This window comes from Dromaius novaehollandiae, chromosome 7 (assembly GCF_036370855.1).
Source record: "Dromaius novaehollandiae isolate bDroNov1 chromosome 7, bDroNov1.hap1, whole genome shotgun sequence".
Lineage (NCBI taxonomy): Eukaryota > Metazoa > Chordata > Aves > Casuariiformes > Dromaiidae > Dromaius > Dromaius novaehollandiae.
Window position 1 is genome coordinate 6,924,727 of NC_088104.1, and position 16,455 is coordinate 6,941,181.

At 36.5% G+C, this 16,455-nt stretch overlaps 1 protein-coding gene and 1 long non-coding RNA gene across 3 annotated transcripts in view; one reads left to right on the top strand and one right to left on the bottom strand.

Moving 5' to 3' along the window:
* Positions 1–16,455, top strand: part of LOC112997447 (von Willebrand factor D and EGF domain-containing protein-like) — a 186,053-nt gene that overhangs the window by 119,250 nt on the left and 50,348 nt on the right. For both annotated transcript variants that reach the window (XM_026123472.2, XM_064514606.1), the window contains exons 18-20: positions 359–496; positions 2,579–2,731; positions 4,153–4,317. In XM_026123472.2, coding sequence (XP_025979257.2) covers positions 359–496; positions 2,579–2,731; positions 4,153–4,317 — 456 coding nt within the window. The remainder of the gene's footprint in view (positions 1–358; positions 497–2,578; positions 2,732–4,152; positions 4,318–16,455) is intronic.
* On the bottom strand, positions 2,009–4,913 carry LOC135328832 (uncharacterized). The gene is made up of 3 exons (XR_010389918.1): positions 4,457–4,913; positions 4,242–4,363; positions 2,009–2,695 (listed from the first exon to the last, which is right to left on the bottom strand). It is a non-coding gene; the product is annotated as an uncharacterized LOC135328832 (long non-coding RNA).

A 16,455-nucleotide genomic window follows, 5' to 3' on the forward strand; every position in this document is an offset into this window, starting at 1 on the left:
CTCAATCTCGTAAAGCCAAAGTGGTGACATTGGCTTTTGCAGTATATGACAAAGATCTCACATAACAATACAACAAAACTAGCAGCAAAGATGTGAAATGCATAGGAAATCATTTCTTTAATATGCTACGAGCAGTAGTCTCAAGTTCAGCACTTCTGGTGCCAATAATGACAGTAATAAACAGTGAGATAAAAGCAGGTTTAAGTGAGACTGTGGGGAATTTGGCACTAACATGAGTGACGTACCCTGTAATGAGCTTACAGTTGAGAGGTAAGCCTCAGTCTGCTTGAACATTTGAGCTGAGGAATAAACAGGGAATCTTCCCTGATTATTAACCTCCTCTTTGTTTTTGCCACAGGGCTTACTTGTCAGGAAGACAGGAATGAATGTGAAGAGAATCTTTGTTTTCCTGGAGTGTCTTGTCTGAACACCTTTGGATCATATATATGTGGAATTTGCCCCCCTGGGATGGAGGGAAATGGTAAAACTTGCAAATGTAAGTGTTTTGCATGATTTGTTTTAATAGATGGAGGAAAAAATAGGTCCAATTATACTTCTGTTCCCTTTAATGAGTACTTTGCCACTCACTTCAAGATTGGACCTTTAAACACACAAACCAGACTACTACCATGTTATATTAATCTGGATATTTGCAAATCGGTCTCTGTTTTGCTATTTTTCACCGCAGATTAGTTTCATTTTGATTAGAATGAACACCTTAGCATACAAAAAGGTATTTTCCAGATGCCAGCTGTACAATTTGCCAAGAATGTTCCGTAGGTTTTTGAGTATTTTGCTCCAAAATATGTCCTCCACTAACAATTACTTGGGGAAACAGCTCTGAAGCAGCTACAGGATTACTTTTGTTTTGGGTGAAAGCTGTACAAGCAGCACATAGCGTCAGAAGAAGAAGGTTCATGTGAAGTCCTCCACATATACCTGAATTTCACCTTCATGTCTGAGGTATATTTTCATTAGAGGATGCAGTCCTTAGCTGCTGAGCTCATGTTTGACACAAAGTTCCCAAATGGTGCAGGAAAAGGCCGGGAACAATTTTAAACCTTGTTGCTGTTAGGGTAGTCCTCAGCAGCATCTTTAGTAGGGGGGCTACAGTGACTTTACGCAGTACTGAGACTCTTCAGGTGCACAGGATGTGACTTACTCACACTCTTTCTGCTACTTCTTTTTTCAGTTGTATACGCACAAGCCTTCACTAAAAATAACATTTGATTGACAAGGAGAAGAAAATCAGTATTTGAAGTGTTTTGTGTTTTGTTTGTTAGTGTTTCCAAATAAATCCAAAAAGCAAAAAATAGAGATATGAACTGTGCATATATTAACTTTTCCTCATACTGATGACCAAAAAAAAGAAAATCTGATGTGAAAAGACTCACTGTAACTGAGAGGTTCTGGGGCCAGCAGGACTGCCTTTGCCAGTTTTACAGAATATTCTTCTGTCACATTGCAAATATCTGTACAAAAATGTTTTCTTTACTATTAGTTGGCAACACCGAGTCATTTCAAAGCTGATTCTGCATCTGCATCACCAGTGTATGTTTTTGTAGCTAATACAACTAATAAGGGAGGAATATTCAGATACATAAAATTATGCCCTTTTCCAAAGTATATCAGAAAAGTTATAACTTCTCCTTAGGCCTTTTTTTAATTACAGAAACATTTCTTTATTTTTGAAATGCACATTTATTAGAACAAGTAAACTAGTTATTGCCTCCAAATGCTTCTTTTTCCACACAAAATAAAATATAAATCATTCTTCATGGTTCTGATACTCTGTTCTGAGACTGACCATACCTACTCATACTTTCCTTGTTGAAGCAAGTGGAAAGGCATCCCCAAGAAGGCAGAAGGATGAAACTGAACCAACTTTATGGCTATAGAGGGCTATAGCTCATTGCATTGTTTAAGGTATACAAAAAGTCACAGTATCAAGGTTTTCTGTAAGAGTACAGAAGATCCGAGAGACCCAGAGCAATAGTTGTTTACCTTACAACATATATCCATGTAGAGTTTACAATCCCTAAATCTCTTGAGAAATTGTCTTAAATTTAGGCAGGAATTAATATTTTTTAACATCAACAAACAATTTTCCCCTTTACTTCCACATATATTTAGTACATGTATTTTGGAGTGTACAAAGTTGACAGCTGAGCTAACCAAAGCCAACAAACAAGTACAATGTAGTTTTCAGAGGGAAGCTTTCAAAGTGAAGTAGGAATCATACAGACCACAGGTCCCAGTGTGCAGTGTAGCATCTTTGTGCAAGTAACCACACTGCCCACCCTTAGCTCAATAAAAGATCACCATGCATATTAAGTATGTCTCTTGGATGACTTAAGCTTAGTGAATTTGGGCAAAACAATTTTGTCTGTATTTGTGTCAAAGCTTTCCTGCATTTCAGCAGCTGACTCATCTGATTTGCCTGTGTTTGTTTGATGGCTGGCTTCTGGAATAAACTTATGTCAGGTTATCTGATTTGCTGTTACCATTGCTTTTTATCATCAATCACAGCTAAGCTCTTAATACCTTGTTTCCTTGTCTCCGTACTGTCTTCTTACAGCTGTGCTTGCTGCTGACATTACAGAAGAGTCCATCATTGACAATAACAATGGCAAAGGTGATTTGAACACAACTGAGGTCGAATGGCCTGTGCAACCCTTAGAGGCAAAGAATTCTCCTGCAATTAAGAACATTAACATAAGTGATACACATGGTAGGTGTACAATGATACAATATCTCTTTCAGATGTTGCAGTTTATGTATTCAAAGATCATACATTTTACCATCTTAGCAGTAAACATAGGCTAACTGCTTATAATACATCAGTAAGATAGAGCTAAAAAAGCAAAACCAAAAACCCCACAATACATCACACCATGTATTACTGCTAAACACTGACACAGGAAGAGAGCCATTAGAGTAATGGCAATCAGAGTAGTCAGGCTCAACCTAGAGATCTCATTGCTTCCAAAAAGGAACAAAATCACTCCCAATCTTACTGATTAATGTAAAGAAAGATAATATGAATGATAGCTTACAGGAACTTGCCATAGCCAAGTGTAGCTGACATTTTATTTCAGCATTGTACTGGAAGTCACTGAATGAGGACTGAGTTTTGAACATAAACAAAGATTGACTCTTAAAGTATGAACGTGGCTGTGGCACATGTTTCTCCCAAAACATTTGTGCCTGCAGTCAGTACAGTTCTAATGAGTATCACATTTTTTTGATGATTTTCTAGTGGAAGCAAGGAGTGGAAGAATTGAGATTGGGCATATTTCTTATGTAGGGCATAAGTAAATGAAAATGTTAGGGTTTTTTTCACCTTCATCTGTATATCTGTGCCAGGCCACTCATAACCTAACCAGAATATGCCTCTTACAAGCAGCCATCGTATTTTTGCAGGCAAAGTGCAAGAATAATGCTGGAAATACCAGAGAATCATGATATAGACCTCACTGGAGACAATTAAAAAAGATCTACAGCCATCACTAAGATTTTATTCATCTGTTCTGTCTTGTCACAGTTAAATACTTCTTCCCAGGCAGTTCATATGCGCTTGCTATTTAGTGACATCATAAGTGATAAAATACTATATACTACCAGAGTGTTTGATTTTGCACATCATTCTAAGACAGTTAAAGTAGTCTCTTTTCACACAATGTTTGACACATTAAGGATGATTTCTCGATCAGAAACATATGTACTTGACTGGGTATTTTTAAAGGTCTGGTACGTGTACTGTAAAGTTTGATGATTACCTTCCATCATAAAAGAACGAAAGGATGTCTGAATAATGTAGTTTCTCAGCTAATCTTTCACTTAGGCTGAAAATTACAATTTCTATATTATCCATGATAAATGCCAAGCAACTTTGAGTAATAAACTTGAAAACATGTAATTAGAAGACTAATAAATCTTGTTTTAATGAGAAGCAGATGTTCTGATACACTGTGCCTACAGGACATTCTATTGTTTGGCACAAGGTTGGAAACATTCTGCATTAATTATATTTTAAAAGAATATAAGCAGTTGTATAGCTTTAGCCAAGCTCAGTCAGTCATGCTTTACTTTATATATGCATTTGATTTGAGAAATTATAATTTTAAGAAGTACTTGACCTTCTTTTTTTAGGCCACACAGCACCTCTGTCATATATTACCACCTGTGCCAATAGGCCATGTTTCCCTGGAGTATTATGTTTTGATCGGAAACCACCTTACCTTGGATACTTCTGTGGCCGATGTCCAGCAGGGTTTTTTGGAAATGGCCGAGTCTGTACCAAAGTCCCCAGACCAGGTACTTTATGATTTTTGGAATTTTAAAACAGTTTTGCAGATAAAGGCTGTAAGAAAATGTGAAACAGTGTAGCATTACAATACAATGTACTTTATAATCAATCACTGAAGACTTTTGTTCTGACTGTGAGCATTCTTACCTGATGAACAGCTAGGAAGTCTCATTTCAGGAATACCTAGCTCTGTGAGTTGAAATTAAATAGATTCAATATCTCATTTGCCATTAGAGAGAATTCTTCACATCAGGACTTGGTCGATGGAATAAATCACCACATCTGTATTTCTGCCAGAGCACTGGCATATGATTCCAAAACATGCTTTTTCCTTCTCAGTAAGATCAGAACAGGACACGCGCCAATAACGCTCTGCCTTCCTGATTCTTTTGCTGCAAGGCATACTCCAAGGTGACCTGTGAAGATGACGACGAACAAAGTGTCATGTAAGAACAACTATACCAACAATTAAAGACAACAGATAATTAAAACATTTCCATAGTGTCTGTCATAGCTTGAGTAGTGTTTTTCCTTAGCGAATTCAGAAAATCAGCTAGTCCCATTAATCTTTAAGGACTGGTCATTAGAAGAGGTCTTCTGCCGTTATAAAAGAAAAGCTGGGCTCTGACCTCAGGCAGAAAGTGGCAATAGATAGCAACCACTCATCAGTCATATGATCTTGTTTTCTCTATATCAATTCTCAGAGTTCAATGAACAGCTCTCTAACAACAGTCTGGATGGTTGTCCCCTTTTTGCAGCCCAGAGTGATTTACCCAGTGAACTGACACTTATTCCTTAATAACAGCAGTTATTAGGTCAGGTTCCTTAGTTTTCTTCTAATTCTTTTCCTAAGTATTCCAAATGCACTTGCTTGATTTGAAACCTGTAAAATTTTTCCCCAACCTCCTACATTTGACAAACCTACCTTCACTTCCCATTTTATTCCAAATCAATGACTATTGCCACTATCAAAGTGGAAGCAATTTTACCACTTAGTGTAGATATCATCCACTCTTTTTGAAGTACAAATTCATTTTAGCCAGTTCTCTGAATTTAAAGGCCCCAAAAATAAAACTAACATTTTTCTTTCTCTGTCTAGCAACAAGTATGTGCAATGCATTACTCAGCTTGTCAGTCACAAAGTCAGCTATCGATGGGTCTCTAACTTGGTGAAGCTGTAAAAGCAGCTGATCAAAAATACAAATCATTGTGCATATATATAAACTAACATTTCTATTATTGCCCAAAGCTGCTCCTTGTTGCTAATGGGATAATACACTGTTTACCCTGAAGGTCATTTAAATGCTGCTGTGTAGAACAGAGATTCTGCAGCTATAGATATTGGTACAGTAAATCAGACACACTTATACTGTGCTTATATAACCATTAATCAAATAATTTGTGTATGTTCCAAAAAGGGAAGCTGAGATAACAGGTGCCATTTACTATGATTCACACTTTTCACATACAGCTCCAGGCAAGATTTAACAAATATCCCAAGTACCAAGATCTGAAACCAATACATGCTTCAAAAGCAAGTCATATATTAGAGGCTGTGTGGTTGTTTCTCTTCTTCCTCTTGAATATGCAAACTGCATCTAGGACTTCATGCTGCAAATGCAACCAGCTTGAGCGCTTTGGGGAAGGAAGGAAAAGCAATCCTTTGGTTCCATCAGAACTTCATATTCACTCAAGTCATTATATAAACTCTGTGAATCTTTACCTCTTTTCTCAGTCCTCTGACGCAAATATTCTTTGCAACCATAGCATTCAAATTACATATGAAAATGCTTGTCTGTTTTTTCCCATTGGAAATATAGATGCCTGACACTAGACACTGAAGTCAAAGAAGAGTGGTCTTTTTCAAATTCCTGTAACTCAGTAGTCCTGCTGACATCAGAGGGAACAGGAAGTGCTAAAAACTCTGTTCACAGTTTCAAGGATTTCACACAAATCTCTCTATTGGGAAAGGGATGAAAACAGCTTTCATTTTTCAAGAGTTCAGGAAGTGCAATTGCATTACTTTCTATCTTTCTTGCATTATGCAAGATGTCTGGACGCCTGGATGTCACAGGCAAGACCAACATTTAAAGAATCATGCGCCTCAAGGTTACATGAGAGTAGTCAGTCATTTGTTTTAGTATTTAGAAGTGAAAGCAATTGCTGAAACTGTATGAATGTCCTAACTGACAACCAGAATGCTCAGTTTCACGTGTGGTTTGCCAGTTCAAGCAGTATTGTAAAGCACTGATGATTAAAAGATATGAGAAAAAAAAGGAATAAACTTTCAATTAAATTTATGTATGTATGTAAGTTGTGGATTATGATTATTCTGAAATCCTGCCTATTTGAATAACAGCTTCCCTCCCTTGTAGCTTATGCTATCATTCTCCAAACAAAACAGAGCAAATCCTCTTCAGAGGATGTATGCATGCTACAGTGCTGGTAAAGGTACTGAGATTACATGCCACTTCTTTCCAAGTCTAGAAATTTTAATCTAAAAATGCTCTTACAAATTCCTATTTTGCAGTTGTATTGGCTATTTTTGACAGGTATTTATTTATATTCAATTGTTGTGATCTAAGAATTAAGGGATAGCAATGTCTTCATATACAAACTGTAAAATTACCCATCTTACCAAAGTGCCCTTGTAGACTACTGAGGAGAAAAAATACACCAGAAGAGTACTGTTTCCTAAGTCAGTGTTTGATGAGAAGATGCACCCAAACATCCTTCAGTTTTGATTTACAAAAAACAAAGTACCATTTCCTGAGCATTGATAAGTGATGGGTTTTAATCTTTTGATGTACTTGACTTATTGCAAACAAATGATTCCACTATTTTAATTCCACAAATAAATTTCTGAGCTATGCGCACCTGCTCTGCAAACAAGTCAAGGTCTGATTCTGTTCTTATTTGCATGTTTTAGCTGGTTTATATCAGTAGTTTATACAAGTTTAAATCACTCAGACTTGTTGCAATTATATTTGATTTGCATCCTTAAGGAAGAAAATCACCAGTATCAAAACCTGCATGGAGTTTCACACATAAAGGGAAATTACTATTTTTAAAAATACATTCTCATATGTACTGTTTCCAGGTAAGACAAAGGAAAAATCTCCCTTCAAAATCCATAAAGCATGTAACCTGCTTTTTTTTTAAACTAGTAGCATCCCTTAATTTTGCTGGCAGTGCAATAAAAAGAAAGTGTAAGGAATTTAAATCTGTCCAGGCTTCACGGGGCAGATTTCGCATTTGTATAAAATATCTGTTACCTTTTTGTTGGAAAAGGCACTTCTATTAAATCAAACCATGCAGTATCATAGGTCATATTCTTGGCATAAAGAAAATGAATATGTCCTAATGGGGGATGCTGCTGATGTTACTGCATGTTGCAATATTAGTTCTAGGCAGACATTACTGGTATTTCTCTAGACTGGTTTCATCACTCACAGTCACAGAGATACCCATCTGTTTGTGCTTTCTTTAGCAGGTTAGAGAAGTAGGTGTCATCAGAAAAGATTTGTTTTTTTCGTATTAGTAAATCAGCAGTTTTACTGGACAAAAGAGTGCCACATCCGTCACTGATAAAAGATTGTTTGTTCAGAGCCAGCTCTTTCTGCCTCTTCTAGTTTGAGGAGCCGAAGATCAAGGGAAAGGATTATTTTATGATCTCTGTAATCGAGTTCTGCTCTTTCCATTCTGAATACCACTGCTGGCACTCCTGCCATAGCAGTTAATTTGCAGTATTGTAGACATTTGGCATTTGATATACTTTTGTATTTGCTAGCCATTTGTTATGTTTATGTACTCTGTATTTTACACAATTTCAGTATCTGGAGTATGCTTCTGAATTCACCTTGGTTTTACATCAGAGATACCTCTTTGACCTTCTCATTTACACCACTGTCAGATCAACATCAAGGTGTGGATTTAAAAACAAAACAAAATGTTTTGAATTAAAAGAATGTTTAAACTCATCGTGCTTAGTCTAAAGTCAGAGGAACTTATTACTCTTAACTTTTATATTCTTAACTTTAAACCTGGAAATCACTGCTGTCATTATCAGTACTCATCATTGATCATGGTCCATGAAAAATAAGTAACTTCTGGAAAACCACATAGTAAGAGGTTTGGTCGCCAACCCAAGGTTTCAATTCTAAAGCTAACTCAAGAAGTAAAGACTTCTTTTACTGCCTTGAACCAATCAAATGATTTTGCTTCAAAAATGGCTGAAGAATATAACAGACTCTTTTCATTTCGTATCAAACAGAATTGATGAAATTGCATTGAAAAGATCAAGGCTCAGACGTGAGTCTCACTTACACTGGTGTAAATCATAAGTGATTCCATTGAATGAACAGCATTACCCTAATGGAGTAAGCTGAGCGCTGTTCCTGGAAGAAAGGTTTAAAAAAGATGTTAAGGCCCACCACACACAGAACTTTCAACTACAAAATCTCTGTGTGCTGACAGGTATAGATACAGTGCACACACTTTGCAGCATTCAGAGGATGCTTTGCAAGCAGTAACTAATCAATCCTGATATTGTTCATGCAATGAGTTACAAGACTCACTTGAAGGCAGGAATATTTTAATGCTGCAGTCATTAGCTGTGAAGTTGCCTGAGATCCTTCTAAAGAAGACGTAACAGAAATATAAAATAAACAGAAAATATTACTCTAATTTACCTCTGTGTATTAATAGCTCTCAGCCGCTGATTCTTGTGAGGTCCAGAGCTCTGTGAGCTCTGAAACCTGGAGGCATAGCTTCTCAGTGCCACGGCTTCCAGCTCCTCGCTTTGACTCAACGACATTAATAATGTGGCTACGATTCATCTTTAGAATTTGTGCTGGACGTTACCGATCCCTTCAGTAAAGTATGTTTCAGTATTTCTATTTTGGGTACTTCAGCCCAAAATGAGTGTTTATGCAAGCGGATCTGTTATGTTGTAGTGACATGTCCTTCAAGAGGTATGTGACAAAATGATAGCCGCAGTGTAGTTAGAAATGCTGCCACCCAAAGGCATAATGCTCTGGATCCATGACAGCCAGTTTTGCAAATAGTATACCAGTAATCTCTAGACCAGGCCAGGATCAGTCTGGCACTTTGGGCATAGGTGGTGACCATTTCCTACCCTCTGAATATGTAATTGCCACTGAAAACCACCTCCCATACTTGTCAGGATAGGAAGGGAATCAGACGGTCTTTTTGATGATTTCTCCTTCTTAGGGATACATAATTTAATACTAACTGTTTTCAGAAAAATATTGAAAGAGGCCTGTACAGTATATGCTATGACCCAAATATAACAACTAAAGCAGGCACAGTGGGAAGAATATGTTTAGATAATTTAAAAGATAAACGGTTACCAGCTTCACTGATCCATATACTCTGTCAATCCAGAATTTATTAAGTGCTTCCAATCCATATGATATATTTAGGAAATGATGTAGCTCAGCAATAGAAGACCAATGAAGCCCAAGCCATAAAACCACTAGGGAAGAAGACTAAGCTATATGCCATGAATAATATTTACATTCAATCAGAACATCAAGTACAGATTACATTTCTCTTCTACCAAGAATATGCCACCCTTTGCTTAAGCAATCACTGTGCCGTCATGACTTTTAAGAGATAACAACAACTCAGTCTCCAACAAATAATAATCTATGGACAATACAGGCCCTGTAGTTTTTTACACTGACAGAATGGAGAGCAAGATTATATCTTCTTAAAATTTCCAAGACCATTTAATCATCTAGCTATAACAGGACATAGCTTTTCAAGTAAGCCAACCCTGCTTTCATACATTTGATAACATTGCTGTTTTGTTAAAGGCACTTAGAAGTCCTTTAAAATTACAAGTAACTCATACTGGACCAATATCCTGGCCCCATTAAAGCAAAGCAAGAGTTTTGCCACTAACTGAAAAGCAAAAGTAAACCAAAAGTTGAAGAAAAAAGATTCATAAACAATGTGAAGTGGAGTGCAGTACACTAGTGTAAAAATCTGGTGTGAAATACAGAGATTCTGCAGAACATCATTGCTTATGACAAATTAAGGACTAGCTTCTTAACATCTTGTTGTTGTTGATAAGCAGGTACCTACAAATGTAGGGGCACTCACTTCACTTACATGCAGAACGAGGTGATATTCACTGCCAATACATGTAAATTTTGCCCAAATAGGTACACATCACACGTACAGAACTAGTTCATTTCTGAAGGGACACAGCAACAGTTCGTAGTTAAAACAACACTACTGATTCTCTGGGAGGCAGAAGAGGGTGATCTCTCATGCTGGTAATTTCTTGGACTGAGAATTTATCTCATACAATATGATGAAAATACAGAAGACATTTGGTGTTTTTTGTTTTCATTTCTGTAGGACACAGGGAGATCCAACCACACACTGGGAAGCAACACCAGAGCTCCCAGGTCATTAAATGGTGTACAGCTGACAAATCATTCGGATTACCAAAAAGTAACAGTTCTCACAGAGTCACAGAATAGCTGGGGAGAAGCACTTTCTTATGTTCAGATGGATTATGATTGGTGCCCATCAACTCTCGTCTGGCTACTGGGCACCACTGAGAAGAGTGTGGCTGTGTCTTCTTTATACCCTCCCATCAGATATTTATCTTAAAGGAAAGCCTCATGACATAAAATGTCAAGGCCCAACATGTTATCATAGAATTCAAAGGCCAGAAGTAAGTTTTAACATTAGTTTGATGATGCCTAAATTTAATAACGCAGTGAGTTAGAGTTAAATAATGATACTTCAAGAACTCTTGCATTAACAATAGGCTGTCGAGATGGAGGATAAACTTGAATTTCTCCATTCATGCTGCTCAGTTTGGATTTAGGCATGTTGACCCCTTCTAAGCTGTGATCTGAATTCAATGCACACTGTTCATACTCTTTCTGCACAGTTAACTAGTCACATTGTTCATCACTGCCAACTTGCCAGCAATGGGGGAAGTGAAAAATGCATTTGGTTGAACTAGATACAAATTAGCAGAACTGACTAAGAATTCTTGCAACATGCATCCAAAAACTTATTATCAAAGTCGCTTGCTTTTATTTTTATATTAGAAAGAACCTATGGATAGTTGTCAACCTAATCACTTGAAATTGTGCAGAATGGCAATAAAAGCAAGATTTCACTGAGCGTATTTATATGTGCTTTTATGATATTAAAAGAGATTCATTATTACTTTCCAGCAAGGCATAGCTGAGATTGTTTCTTGGCTTTCATATGTAAAGTAACTCATTTTTATGTGTTTACAGCCCAAAACAGCATAATTGTAATTTTAGACCATTTATGTCTTGAATCAAATAAAAGGAGAATTTCAGTAAAATATTCAAATTTAAGCTATTTTTCTTTAAAGAAATATTATGGATTTTCTTTTTAAGAAATGTTATGAACATTTTTATATAATCTATTACTACAGTTCTAAAGGATTCTACATAGATGTGTCAGAGAATTAGACAGGGATGTTTCAGACAGGATCTGTCTTGATTTAACCTGTTTTATATACATCTATCAACCTGTTGAGAGAGTCAGAAGGCCCCTGAGGCATCATCAGATAAGAATACAGTTTTTATTATATTTTCTGTCTCTCGCAGCATTAAGCAGAAGTAAAATATACTACCAATTCCTGAATAGAAAATATAATTTAGTTTTATGAACTCTATCTTAATGGTCTCTTTACAGCTGCTGAAATAATACAATTGCAGACTCAAATAATAATTGGAGAAGGTAGAACACAAAGACGAAAGATAAAAGCTAAGACAGTAAAGATGGACAAGGGATAACGAAAGAAAGGGCATGAAAATGGTTATGAGGGAGTTAAGTGGGAGAGCCACAGTATTTTGAAATAGAACGATACTTCCTCACTTGCCGTTTTGTTCGCTGGGGTTTCACAGAAAAATGCAGGAGGAGCACTTCTAAGAGCTGCAGTAGAGAGCAGTTCAGACCCAATGGACGTAAGGAGCGTAGAGGAAGCCTTGTAACAAAGGAGCAGGCAGGGGCAAGTCTCCTGTGAGAGGGGCTAGAGCACATGAAATGTGTTGAGTTTTTTGCACTCCTAGGAGAGAGGGTTTCCATCACCGTTCTTGAAATGAACTCTTAAGAGAGGTGTTTGTGAAAACATAGTTTGTTTATAAAAACAGCTTGTTTATAAATTTCCATATACAATCCAAATAAGGCATTGCTAAGGAAAAGTTACAGATTCAAAGTCCTTGTTTGTGGTGCATGCTAGCATCTCTGCAATCAACAATTCTCACGCCAATTTTTATGAGTGCAATCTCTGTTGACTCTGATTTCAAAATTTCTATTGAAAACTTACAGAAAACATCACAAAAGTAAAAAAACAGATTCTGCAAACAAAGGGCACAAACTACATTATTTCCCTCAAAGACCCATTTTTCTATGAAGTTATCTTTGTGTTCATTTCCTTCTTGAAAAGTCCTTGCACTTTTGCCTGCATATGATCTATTGTCCCATGAATTGTACTAACTGAAAGCTGATGGATACTTCCTTGGAATGCAGGTCTGTGTATAATATTATTATTATTATTATATTATTATTATTATATTATTAATTAATATTATTATATTAAAATCTTCTCTGTTACATTCAAAATTGAGTCTCCTTCTGGAAATCTAGCTTATAGAGCCTCTACTCTAACTGCTACTAACTACTATTATCTACTCAGGACACATAAAAAGGAGTAGGTCATTTAAAGGCTGAGGAGAACATCTGGTTTAAATGAATCTAAACCAAGACAGAATTAATACCCAATTCTTTACATTTTTAGATTGTCTAAATCCCTAAATTATGATGCTTTCTACTGAAAAGGGTTTATGAATATAATCATCTTTCTTATAAGAAAATGGTTATATCTAAGCAAAACCTTTCGAAGGCATTGTTTGGGGATTTCTTGAGTAGTAAAGGGATCATCTTGAATTGTATGTATTCCTTAACATATCTCAAACACTTCAAAAAATGATCTCTTACTGTATTCAGTAATGTCATTGAAACATTCATGAACTGTTTGCTTAATGACTGAGCATCTCAGAATCTTTGATGTCATTTTGTTTAAACATATCAATTAATGAATTAAAATGTCAATTATGTTACCCTGAAAAATTTATAGTTGAAAACCTACACGCAAATGAACTATAGATTGATGCAAACAAATGCACACAGCCTTTAATGAAACATGAGTAAACAGATTGTCTCCTTTTGATATTTTCTTGTTTACTCACACAGGATTTCAACATCCAGAACTGGAAAAGTACCACCTTGATCAGCGAGTCCACTCCCCACTACTATAAGCAGCCATGAGAAACACATTTATCATTCTCCAACTTACAATAAGCTAGATTTCTTGTTTTTACTCCTTCACTGCAAGGAATGTCCAAAATATCACTCCTCTGGCAATTGGGAGCTTTTTCAAATTTCCAGTGAAAAGAAATATATTTTTCATTCATAGCTAATCTATTCATGATAAATTTGTTCTTCTTCTGATTTAATCTGTCCAGTTCAATTGTTCAATTAAACACTTCTTTTTCCCTCCTTGATATTTTGCCTCTCTCTTCTTTCCTCCTGACTCTCCCTGGATACTCATAGAAAGCAATCTTGTTCTCTTCTGACACTCTTTTTTTTTTTCTTGGTATAACGAGACATCTTCTAATCTGTCTGCTTCATATTTTCATTGCCCTGATCATGCTCCAGTTTGAGATCATCTTTCTTGACAAGTGACCAGAAATGGCTAGGTCTTTCTTTATTCTTCTATTTTTACCATTCGTATTTCATCTGACCTATCCCAGAACCATTTGCCTTTTTCATAGCATACTGGTAGCTAAGAGTCATCTTGTGACTAACAGATACAGTCATGCCTTTTTTTCTGCTCCCATTTCAATTCTTCTGCTGATTCATATCTAGAGTTTGCCAAGTTCAGTTACAGTACTTCACCTTCAGTATCTGCTCTTCTGACTACAGACTACTGTGTTTAAACAGTAGCATTGGACTCACCATGATGTCTATACTGGCATTGTTTATGCTGGTTTAGTTAGACCTAAATCAACAGAGGGGAAAGTTTCTGCAAAACTGACCTCACAGTTCGATGAAGTGGATGTCCAAACAGAGTCTAGTGTCACACAGCCAAACTCCTTCAGTTTTCCCTAGATGAGTATGGCCTGATTTATGATTGTCTCTTCACACCAGACTTTGCTGCATGAATGCAGTCTAGAACACCATCCGGCTCTATCACCTTTCTTTGCATCAGTTCTCTAGGCTGTGGGTTTAGAAGTTTGGGGTGAAATTGAGGCTGCGCTGGCACTTCAAAACAGTAAAAATCACATCAAAATAGTGGAATGAGAATTTCATTTCCTCTCCATGCTGAAGGCATTTGAAGAATTAATTTTGTCAGGCACCACTAATTCAAGAAATTTGAGACTATCTGCTGAACTAGCTACTTCCTACAGTGTGACAGTGCGAATGTTTCTCTGAGTTTTCCTGCCCGTACATGCACTATAACATAGCATAGCCTCTATGTTAAGGTAAACAGAGTCCTCTAAAGTTAGACAAAATATGACAACACTATTGCAAACTTTAATTTAAAGTTGATTATTTAGGAGATTCGAGCATGTATGCTTCCAGGTGTCTGTAAATGATAATCAATTAAATGATCACAGATGATAAATACACAGGAGCAGACACAAGAACAGATTCATTTGCTGACATTTCTGGCAATTATTTACTCTGAATACAGAGAGATTCTTAAACAAAGTTTAGCGTGTGAACTGGCTGAAGATTCCAGGTTTTCTTCTTCACAAAAGCTTTGTGATAGAGCAGTATGATTTTGTATTTCATAGACACAAAACAAATTTGCATTGCAAATTATGAATGGTTTTAAAGAATTGTGTATGTACAGCTGTAGACACATTTGACAAACAAAACAGCCTGAAGCACAGGAAGGAATTGTTATAATCAAAAGCCGCTGGGTAATGCAGACTCCTCAGAATATTCATTATTGTTCATGATTTTTTTAAGTCAACAGGGAAGAAAAGTTGCACAGGTAGCAATATCAGCAACACAACCTCATTTTCTATGAGGCTGAGACAGAGCTCAGGGATGGTGAACTAGCTGTTCACCTTTTAATTTCATCATTAAAGCAACAAGTGAATAAACTTAATGATCACAGAAGTGAGGGTTTGAGAGCACAGATTTTACTGAGACTGAATACGCTGGTACAGATGGATACGGAGTCGTGCGATTGCTTTGTTCATGTGCTGATGCATCTGGATTTAAGGCATATTAGGTCTACAAGCTGTCTAGCTGCATTAGGCTAGCATGAGGTAAATAGCCTGGCTGGTTTACTCTATCTGCCTGTACAGAGCTAGTGGCTTCCATGTGGCTCCTCTTTTTTTTTTTTTTTTTTTTTTTTTTTTTTTTTTTTAATTTGTGAATTCCAGACAGACTTGGGCACCTCTTAGATAAAGGTTATTACTGATATTCTCCCTTTCCCCATTTTTCAAAGTGGAGATTAACTTTTGCATGTGCTTACTTGGACTGTTTTGTGTTCCTAAACTCTAACAACATATTTGACTTTTCAATTTTTGACATCAAAAATAGCCAAATGATCCTGATCTCTGAAGCTATTATCTAAATTTATAGGAAGGTGTATGGTATGCTTAGATTGCTAAAGGGAAGAAGTAGGAATTGAACAAATTCTTAAAAGAGAATAAAGTTATGCCAGAATTTAATCAGAAAAAAGGCAGATTAAGAGTTGATGGAAAAACAGAATTTCCTTAGGATCTCCTAATGACAGCTACTCCGTTTTCCCCCTCTGACCAAGTAAATACAGAAAAAAAAAATGTGGAGAAGCAGAGAGAGAAATGGAATGATGCCTAATACTCTGGTAACAAGGCTTCTTAGACCAGTGTAATTTTTCTGTTCTCTCTTGACATTTTAAATAAGATATATGTGCTGGTAGATGTTTCAAATTTTAAATGATGACCTACATAGTGTAATATGTCAGAAGAGCATTCCTCTGTCGACATACTTCTGAATGAGAAATGTGCTACCCAGCATGTACTACTAAATGTTAATAGCTCTAAAGCTACACAAATTGT